Below are 11,036 nucleotides of genomic sequence, written 5' to 3' on the forward strand. Positions count from 1 at the left end.
TGCTCACAGTTGCTTGCACTGCCACTGGGATGGTCCCCAACCCCTCCTCTTTACTCTCAGCCCCCGACTCCCCCCCACAACGCTGCCAGCCAGGATGCTCCACTCATCTACTGGTCCTTGCCACCCTACCCACAGCCTCCCTGATCCTCAGCAGTTCCTAGTGTCAGGAACTGCCAGTGGTACCGGTTTCCTTCATGCATTCAGCTTTGGTTGAACAAATAATAGCATGTACATGCAACTGAGTGTTGACTGCGTTCCAAGCGATGAGCAAGGCTTTTGGAAAACAAAGTTAAGACTTCTCTAAGACAATGTATCCTTAGTTGTCATCAAAAATTATCATTGCAAAAATGGCCCTAGGGCGCTGGCTGTGCAAGATGGAAAAACCAGATTGAGCTGACATTAGTATGAGTCTTCTCTAGCTGCATACAGAGGAAGAACAGGGTGCAGTAAGGATATCGGAGGCAAAAGACTTATCTGCAGAACCCATTAGAATGGCCTGGGCCTGGGGTTCCTGCAGCAGAACAACAAGCCCTGGGCTGCCCGCCTGCCCTCTGCTGTACCCTCCCTGGTTCTGGGCGGCTCTGCCCTGCAACAAGAGCCTTAGCCATCTGTGTTCCTGTCCTGTTTTCTGCCCATCCATACCTGGGATGCGGGGACTGCTGTCCTAGAACAAAAACTGTGACCCTGGACATTCAGCACTTATTTTAAATAAATACTCCTATCAATACTAGTATTTTATCTGTAAATGTTCAGAATGCTAAACATTAACAACACTGTGAAAACATCTAATATAATTCAAATTTTAAAAGTATTAAAGGTCAAGGAAATATGTACATTTGTCAAAGAGAAACATTAAATAAGCATCCTTCTGACACAAAGTATTAGCAGATAAACTTAATAAACTGTCATAAGTCAGAGGAGCCTAAAGAGACATAACAGCTAAGTGTAATTTGGTGTTCTGGAGGGGATCCTGGAATAGAAGAAAGGACATTAGGTAAACACTAGTGAGGTATGGCCTTTAGTTCATAATGCTATATCAGTATTGGTTCATTAATTGTGACAAATGTACCACACTCATAGAAAATATTCATCCTAGGGGAAAGTGAGTGAGTACATGGGAACTCTCTATTCTATCTTCACCATCTTTCTATAAACCTAAAACTATTCCAAAATAAAAAGGTTGTTAAAAGATAAAGTCTTATTCCAAAATTAGCATACTAAACACTATCTAAAATGAAGAAGACTTTGAAAATCATTAAGAAGTACACATGAAATATTATTTCAAGAACAAAGTGGATCCATGATATCATTGAGCATCACGTGCATTTTAGGACGAATTGTTCTGGCTGATGAAAAGCCCTTTCTGACTTTGGGTGGAGTTGTATTCAGCAAGTATTTTCATCATAAATTGAATAGTTGAGTCATTGGTCCTCATCTCAGTACATAAGTGATACTGCTTTTAGATGTTTAAAATATAAAAATTAGAGTAATCTACCAATAAAATGCTTACATTTCAGTAATTGCCAGAATACCAAAACCTGGTATTGCAATCACTATTTGGACCTTATTTCTTCCTTTAAACATGACAAGAGAGAGGGAGAGGTCACGTCCTCCCGTTGAGTGGCAGGCAGGAGGCCAGGGTGGGAAGAGCTACTGGGCAACTGCCTTGATCCGGGATTAGTCCAGGGTGTCTTCGGTCTCAGTGAGGTCTCAATGACAGAAACCTACCCAGACTCGCTTAGACAGAAAAGGAATTTACTAGAAAATACTGGGCTAGCTTATATAATCCAACATAGGAAGGGCAGTGGTGCAGCCGGATTTCCAGGAAAATGAGAACGAGCAACACAAGCACGTCCGGACTCTGCCCCCGTCCCATGGTCACCGCAGCCTCACACCATTCTAAAAAGGAATTGGCCCGTCATCTGTGCAAGTGCAAAGACCCTAGAAAGAGGCTTCAGTTGGCCCCTGGATCAGTCAACTCTGATTCCTCTTGAGGGTATAAGGCTTGGTCCCTAGGCACTCAGCCAGGTATGCTGAGGGCTGGTCACAGGAGGGGAAGTTGATAAGAGCTGGGCGGCCATCCCCTGTTCTTTTTTAGAAGAAAGCAATATGATCTGGACCTTCTCTAGGAGGGAGAGCACCTCGAGGATTTGATGCTTAGGAGGGCCCAGGCTCTCAGGGCAGAGCACAGACCAAAACAAGGGGCAGTGAGAAGCTGCTCATGTCACCTTCCCTCCTTATCCCTCTACACTCAGTCCAAATCCTTGTCTTGTAAGCTTTGCCCCAGCTTCTCACTTCCAGGCCCCTGCCCCACCCTCGTCCCCAAGCCACATGATGCTGTCTGCAGTGTGACCCTGTTGGTCTCCCTTCAGTTGCATGGCCCAAGGATGGGCATCTGTGCAAGCTGATCAGCTTGGTCTCTCCCCGTGGAAGACCTCAGGAATGAGAGTGAGGGAAGCGGAACAGCACTTCTCTGGCCGAATGAGTGTTTATGACTCAGGCGAGGGGCAGACGTGTTTGCCACCATGTGGCCTGGAAAACCAAGGCAGCTGGTTTGCAGTGAGAGCAGAAAATGAAACAGACACCAAGAGGGGAACAAGAGAGGAGCTAGAGAAACGCATGGTACTGGATTTCTGATTAAAGCTTATACACAAGGCCCAGTCATAACCCTTTGGGTCCTATGAGGTAACTCTGTATCCTTCCAATAAATCTTTCTGCTCAAGCCAGCTGGAGTTGCTTTCTGTTATCTGAAACCAAGAGAACCCTAACTGTTACAAGCATAGAGCCAAGGACAGATACTAGGTAACATCAACATTTACTGGGGCAGCAGAGAAAACAGTCTTCTAAATAGACTAAGAAGAAGCAGCCAAGATGGAAGAGGAAGCTGTCGCCAGATCTCTCTCGCTGATACCTCTGCCTCTACCTGATCTTTCACTATGACCAGCTCCAGTCTTCCCCTGTGGCAACAGCTCTCTCTCGGAGATCACCAGTGATTTCCAGTGGCCAAACCCACGAGCCCCTCTCGGACCCCATCACACTTGTCCTTTCTCTTGGGTCCTTCTCTCTTTAGCCTCCATAGCACTGCTCTCTCGTGGTATTTCTGTGCCCATTCTTTCCTGACTCTCTTTTCCTGTATCTTCAACTATCTCGTAAGTGTTAGTATTCTCCAGAGTACTCTCATTGGCCACTCTTCTTTTTTTTTTTTAATAAATTTATTTATTTATTTTTGGTTGCGTTGGGTGTTCATTGCTGCGTGTGGGCTTTCTCTAGGAGCGGTGAGCGAGGGCTACTCTTCGTTGCGATGTGCAGGCTTCTCATTGCGGTGGCTTCTCTTGTTGCAGAGCACGGGCTCTAGTTGCACCAGCTTCAGTAGTTGTGGCACACGGGCTTAGTTGCTCCGCAGCATGTGGGATCTTCCCGGACCAGGGCTTGAACCCGTGCCCCCTACATTGGCAGGCAGATTCTTAACCACTGCGCCACCAGGGGAGTCCTTGGCCACTCTTCTTGATCAACACATTCTCCAAGGATGATTTCATTCTCTCCCAAGACTTCAGCTATCACCTTTATGGGTGTGACTCCACCAACCAAACTTTATCTTCCGTCTTGATCTCTGCTGCACCCAGACCTGTGTTTTCATTTGCTGGTTGGACGTTTTCACCTCAACCCAAGCTCACTGAACTGAAATCAGACTCATTGTTTTCTCTGATTTCCAAAATTGGCTTCTCATTCTGTGTTTTCTATTTCTGTTAATGGCATCCATCCCATCCCCCACCCCAAGCTCTCATCTGAACCAGACACCTAGGAGTTTCTTTCAAATCTCCCCCATCCTCCTTCACTGTGACATCCAGTCAGTCACGCATCCTTTGAGTCTGCATCTGCAAAAACTTTCATGACATTTCCTTCCATCCATCATGATCTCTCAGCCCATGTTCTTATCCCCACTCCCATCCGTCCATCGGGCCATATGTTCTTCTATTCGTTGTTACAAAGATGAGTAAAGGGTGTGGTGACAAGTAAGAAATAGACCCCACTGTCATGAAATTTAGTCCAGCATGTCAGTTATCTTCTCAAAGCACAAATAGAATTGGTTTTTTTTTTCTCTGCTCAAAAGCTTTAATAGCCATCTTTTCTATTGGGTCATGTCTAACCCTTAATGTGCCATTCAAAGCCCTCTACAGTCTTGTTTCCACTTGCCTGTTCAGCTTTATCTTTCACAACTACCTCTACCATACCATCCCACAACCAGGCAACTCACACACACACATACAAGTCCCTTAGCCTAAAAACACCAAAATAACAACTAGATCTTTGCCCCAAATAGAAAATTAACAAATAACCTTGGAATTCATATCTGATGAGGTAATAGGAAAATACACCATAAGATAAAATTCCATTTAAAAAAAACATTGGGTCACCTTCATCCTAGTGAATTTGTTTTTTAATTTTTATTGGAGTGTAGTTGCTTTACAATGTTGTGTTAGTTTTTGCTGTACAGCAAAGTGAATCGTATACATATATCCCTCTTTTTTGGATTTCCTTCCCATTTAGGTTACCACAGAGGATTGAGTAGAATTCCCTGTGCTATACAGTAGGTTCTCATTAGTTATCTATTTTAGGTATATTAGTGTCCTAATGAATATTTTTCCTTCCCTGTTGTCACCTTTGTGGGGGGGAGGGGGGCTAATTTTGCTGGGTATTTTGTATTATTTTATTTTATTCTTGAAAATTGATGAGATAGACATTAGCATCCTCTCTTATAAATGAGGAAACCACCTCAGAGAGTCTAAGTAACGTGGCTCAGGCCAGGTGATGGCGATGGGTGGAGTGTCAGGGTGGAGATCCAAACCTGTCAGCCTGACTAAGCATAAATAACAGCTATTATGCTACATCACCTCCAGTGGGAAAATCATCTATGACACTGGTCCGTATTCTTTGGCCACACTTCATTTTTGATCCAAAATTAGTTTATCCAGATTCATTGGCCATCCCAGGTCAAGCTTCTATCACATGATAGGTATTAAATACTAATTCCCATCTTACACATCACCAAGCTTAATCCAAATTACATTGGGTTATTAATCAAATCCACTTTCAAAAGACAAAGATTTGCCACCAGAGACAATATCTTTTAAAATGTGCTGCCAGCTCTAAAGGCGATTTTCAAAGAGGATTTCTAGAAATGCTCTGAACAGTGGAAGCATTTTTTGAAATAGATGTGCATCTTCATTGGGCAACACTCACTTATGTGTGTAAATTCTAAACCGTAGTTTTCAACAGTCACGGTACTTGGGATTCACGCTTCACTTACAGAATTGTAATTTAGGGTTAATAAAAACGGTTGCGGGCTTCCCTGGTGGCGCAGTGGTTGAGAGTCCGCCTGCCGATGCAGGGGACACGGGTTCGTGCCCCGATCCCGGAAGATCCCACATGCCGCGGAGCGGCTGGGCCCGCGAGCCGTGGCCACGGAGCCTGTGTGTCCGGAGCCTGTGCTCCGCAACGGGAGAGGCCACAGCAGTGAGAGGCCCGCGTACAGCAAAAAAAAAAAAAACAGTTGCTTTCCTTTTTCTTGTACCTTTTGAGAAATCTGTTTAGAACTGCGGAATTAGACAGTTAAAACCCACACAAATGGAAATGTAATGGCATTAGGGATAGCAGCTCACAAAGTGACCTTTCTTACAAAACAAATTTAAATTGGCTTGGCCACGTGGATTCAAAAGTGGCTTAAAACAATTTAACATAATAAAATAAGGAGTGTTCAATCTAAATTTCTCTTAGATTGCTAAATTGGTAAAATGCTCAGAAGTGTGAATCAAAAAGAACATTATTCTAACTTCACAGAAAATGCAGATTAATTTATATGAAGACATAAACTGAAATCCAAATATACTCCTTATTTTATGATTTACTGATCCTTGGCAGGGGAAAAAAACTTCAAAGGAGAACAAAGCAGTTAGGTTTGCTGTAGTATATTCATTAGGAAGAACAATTTCAATAATACTACATTTTTACCAAAAAATTGACTGGAAGTACATCGCAAGTATTATAATAATAGTCACTGTAAAGTAGAAGCCAGGTTTGGTCATCTTCTTTGTTTTAAAGAAGGAAGCCAACCTTGACTTTAAATGATGTTTCTAAGGTTAAACATGGCAGAAATAGTGCTTGAGTCAACTTCTTTACCAAGCATTCTCTACTGCTACTTACATTGGACTGCTTGTGGGATGAGGTTTATTCATTGTCTTTACTTTTTTTTTTTGCGGTACGCGGGCCTCTCACTGTTGCGGCCTCTCCCGTTGCGGAGCACAGGCTCTGGACGCGCAGGCCCAGCGGCCATGGCTCACGGGCCCAGCCGCTCCACGGCACGTGGGATCTTCCCGGGCCGGGGCACGAACCCACGTCCCCTGCATCGGCCGGCAGACTCTCAACCACTGCGCCACCAGGGAAGCCCCATTGTCTTTCTTTTCTCCCCCTTTTTCCCTTCCCTCCCTTCCTCCCTCCTTCCTTCCTTTCTTTCTTCCTTCCTTTCCTCCCTCCCTCCCACCCTTCCTGCCTTTGTTTCTACTATCCCTGTCACATCCGTAGGTAGAATTACATACACTGAGCCATCCAGGGCTCTATCTGACCTGCTTTTTAACGGATGTCCTTGTGTCAACAGATTCCACCCCCCAACTACAAATAGAAACCAAAATTCCAGCATACTTCATGTATTTTATCAAATATGAAAACCTCTTGGCCATTATCTCTTCAAACACTTCTTTTATGACATCCTTGAAGAGAATGTCCTCTCAGAATCCAGTTACACGTATGTTATGCCGCCGATGTGATCTGACGTCTCTCTCATTCTCTGTTCTCCTCCTCCCCCTCTTCCTCCCTCAGTTTAACTTTCAGTTCAGTAATTTCTACTCACTCACTGCTGGTGGGAATGCAAAATGGCACAGCCACTTCCGAAGACAGTTTGACAGTTTCTTACAAAGCTAAGCCTAGTCTTACCAAATGATCCAGCAATCATGAACCTACATATTTACTCAACTGATTTGAAAACTTCTCTCCACAAAAAAATTTGCCCAAGAATGTTACTAGCAGCTTTATTCATCATCACCCAAAGCTGGAAGCAGCCAAGATGTCCTTCAGGAGATGAGTGGATAAACAAAATGTGATACAACCGTACAATGGAATTATTATCCAGTGATTAAAAAGAATGAGCTGTTGACCCACAAAAACACATGGGTGAATCTTAAATGCATATTTCTAAGTGAAAGAAGCCAGTGTGAAAAGACTGCATTCTGTATGGTACCAATATGACGTTCTGGAAAAGGCAAAACTATAGTGATGACTAAAAGACCAGTGATTATCAAGGGTTTTTTGTGATGGAGGAGGGTTGAATAGGTAAAGCACAGGGAATTTTTTTTTTTTTAGTGTGGTAAAATATGCAAGATGAGCCAGAAAGTGAGGAAGTGCTCAAAAAGCGAAACAAAACAAAATTAAAAAAAAAAACAACTTACATTGGTAGGGGTATATCAAAGGGACACAAGAACCAATAGAAAGAGCTCCAAGTGGCCAAAGCTGGAACAATTTGAGTAACAAAATAAAGTGGTTTGGATTATAACTCAAAGTATAAAATAAATATCCATGAGTCCACACTGATTTAAATAAATGATTGAATAACTAAGTAGCAGCGTTGAGACAAATCTCCTTTGCAGAAGAATTCCAAATGATTTACGTAGTTACTCTGCCTTCAAAGAGGTGGAGCATAACTCTCCGTTCCTTAAGTGTGGACTGCATATAGTGACCTTCCTCCAATGAGTGCTGTATGGAAGGGAGACATAGAGTAACAGTGGTGAAACCTGACAAACACTGCTTGAGCCAGGTGATCAAGGTCAATATCAACAGTGATAAATCTTGTTGATACTATGTACCCTTATGTATGTGATGAAAATGACCCTTAACCTCTCTGGCTTTCCTCCTCAAACCCTACAACCTCAGTCCAATCATGGGAAAAACAGCAGACAAATCCTAATTCAGAGACATTCTACAAAACACCTGACCAGCACTTCTCAAAACTGTCAAGGTCAAAAACAAGGAATGCCTGAGAAATGTCACAGCCAAGAGGAGCCTAAGGAGACATGACAGCTAAATGTAATGTGATAGCTGGGATGGAATCCTGGAAAAGGAAAAATACATTAGGTAAAAACCCTGGAAAACTGAATAAAGCATGGGCTTTGGTTAAGAGTAATGTCAAAATTGTTTCATTAATTATAACAAATGTATGATACTAATGTAAAATGTTAATAATAGGTGAAACTGGGTGTGAGGTGTATGGGAAATCTGTACTATCTTCACAATTTTTTTTTGTAAATCTAAAACTGTTCTAAAATAAAAGTTGATTTTAAAATTTTCAGGTATTACTGTATGGTGGAAATTATATCCCTTGCCACTCTAAATTTATATTACAAGTCTAGATGTCGATTAAAAATATATAAAGGGATTATATATAGTTTTTCAAAATAATGTTATAGGATACATTAGCAAAAAATGGAAAACCACCACTTAATGGCAACTTTATAGGACTCTGAACTCTCAGCAGTGTCCCATTGGGGTCAGGCTTTTGCCATAGGGAAGTATGCTCAGAACCTGTTGTATGGATTGGTTTCTGACAAAGAAGAGACCTCATATATCTGCTTTTGAATTGCATTTGGAGAACCTCAAAAAACAAACAAAAGTGCCTAGCTTTCCTGTAATACTGCTTGCAATATACATTTCAAAGGAAGAAATCTCTTAGCTTTGGACCTATCGAAATGAAAGCCCTTTGCATGTGTTTTGAACTTCATAATTCCTACAGCACTGAGAAAACCCACAGGTATGGTTCCTAGATTCTCCCTGTGGCCAGTCTCAGAAGGCCTGTAAATATGTTAATATAGCCAAACATGGAAACAACCTAAGTGTCCATCGATGGATGAGTGGATAAAGAAAATATGAAATATATCTGTATCTGTACCCATACAATGGAATATTATTCAGCCATAAATAAAGAAGAAAAGCTGCCACTTGTGACGATGTAAGTGGATCTTGAGGGCACTATGCTAAGTGAAATAAATCGTACAGAGAAAGACAAATACTGTACTGGTTTTCAGCCTTTTTTCTTTTCTAATACTTATATTTAAGGCTATAAGTGTCATCTAAGCCCTGCTTTAGCTGCATCTCACAAGTTTTGGTATGTCTTGACTTCAATTATATTTTGTTCAAAATATTTTCTAATTTCTGTTGTACTTTCTTCTTTGACACATGGGCTGTACAGAAATGCGTTGTTAAATGTTCAAAGGATGTGGCATTTCTAGTTTTTGTTATTGATTTCTGGCTAATTCCACTGGTCAGAGGACTTATTTTTAATGTTTTCAAATCCTTGAATCAATTCTCTTTTAAGCCCTTCAGTTCTCCAGTGAACAAATACATCTTCCCATGTATTTAAATAAATTTTAAGTATAATTAAGTAAACTCTATAATCTGATGTCTGAAGTCTCTTGAATGTTTCAGTAGTATTTGTAAACTCGAATTTCAACTCAAAATCTTAAGTCTAAACCAACTTGTATTTTTTTTTTTTTTTTTGTGGTACGCAGGCCTCTCACTGTTGTGGCCTCTTCCATTGCGGAGCACAGGCTCCGGACACGCAGGCCCAGTGGCCATGGCTCACGGGCCCAGCCGCTCCGCGGCACGCGGGATCCTCCCGGACCGGGGCATGAACCCGTGTCCCCTGCATCAGCAGGCGGGCTCTCAACCACTGCGCCACCAGGGAAGCCCCAAAACCAACTTGTATTTTTAAAAAATATTTATTTATTTATTTATTTTGGCTGTGTTGGGTCTTAGTTGCCACATGCGGGATCTTTCGTTGTGGTTTGCGGGCTCTTCGTTGAGGCACACGAGCTTCTCTCTGGTTGTGGCATGCGGGCTCTGGAGTGTGCGGGCTCAGTAGTTGCGGTGCTCGGGCTCTCTAGTTGTGGCATGCGGGCTTAGTTGCCCCACAGCATGTGGTATCTTAGTTCCCCTACCAGGGCTCGAACCCATGTCCCCTGCATTGGAAGGCAGATTCTTAACCACTGGACCACCAGGGAAGTCCCCCAACTTGTATTTTAAATTGGAATCACAGAGTGAATCTGTTAATCAGTCTAAAGCTGTGCTAAAGTCACCAGCACATGTGACTACTTAAATTTAATTTTAACTAATCAAAATTAAATAAAGTTAAAAATTCAGTTCCTCACTGGATAGCCATATCCAGTAGCCATATTTCAAGTGTTTGATAACTACCTGTGATTGGTGGCCGCCATGTCGAACCACGCCAAAGAGAACATTTCCATCATTGCACAGAGTTCTGTTAGACAGCACTCCCTAGACACTCCTGTTGGCCGACCTGGGGCCCTGATCCTGGTCCAGTCAGGTGACGGAACCCTGTGGTGATTTATGCGAACATCATCCCACACAAGGGAGCTACTGTGGGGACTCCTTAGAAAGGGATTAAGGGAGATAAAAACATTCTGAGGCAAACTCCTGCTCACCCTTCAAGGCCCCATGCCAACCTCACGTCCTATGTGACAACGAACTCCTAACGCCTTGGGAGATGAGTCATACTTTCTTCGGGACCCACTCCCACAGCTGTCACTTCTGAGCCCTCCTCACATTGTAGTGTGGTCGGTACACTTCCAGTTCCGCCTCCAGCTTTGGACTACGAGCTTCCCGAAGCCGGGACCATTTTTTATCTTTGCGTCTTTAGTGTCTGGCACCGTGCCTGTGCGTGACAGGTTTGCATACATTGATGAATGAGAGGGAAGTTTCTCTGAGCGGCAGAGCTGAGAATCCGAAGGTGTGAATTCCCCTCTCCACTCGGTGTTTGAATTACGCTCCTTGGCAAGTCAGACACTTTCCTTGGGCCTCAGTTTCCTCTTCCTCATCAATGTCAAGGAGGAGGTTGACTTAGATAAGATTGCTCATTGCCTGTTAGACGTAAATAAGTGTTATATGAACAAAGGGTGCCGTGGCCAAGGAAGCTC

General features: G+C 42.9%; 1 protein-coding gene across 3 annotated transcripts in view; it reads left to right on the forward strand.

The window, feature by feature from the left end:
* The window catches only part of EFCAB11 (EF-hand calcium binding domain 11), a 162,097-nt gene extending 153,704 nt beyond the window's left edge, over window positions 1-8,393 (forward strand). The window contains exon 7 of one of the 3 annotated variants that reach the window (XM_060097952.1): window positions 6,874-7,191. In XM_060097952.1, the coding sequence (XP_059953935.1) occupies window positions 6,874-6,994 (121 nt within the window). In that variant the 3' untranslated portion in view covers window positions 6,995-7,191. Of the gene's footprint in view, window positions 1-6,873; window positions 7,192-7,980 lie in introns of those variants that run through there. The other 2 variants (XM_060097947.1, XM_060097946.1) reach the window with 2 other exon arrangements.
* Window positions 8,394-11,036: the final 2,643 nt, after the last annotated feature.

Source organism: Mesoplodon densirostris, chromosome 4 (genome assembly GCF_025265405.1).
Source record: "Mesoplodon densirostris isolate mMesDen1 chromosome 4, mMesDen1 primary haplotype, whole genome shotgun sequence".
NCBI classification, from domain to species: Eukaryota; Metazoa; Chordata; class Mammalia; order Artiodactyla; family Ziphiidae; genus Mesoplodon; species Mesoplodon densirostris.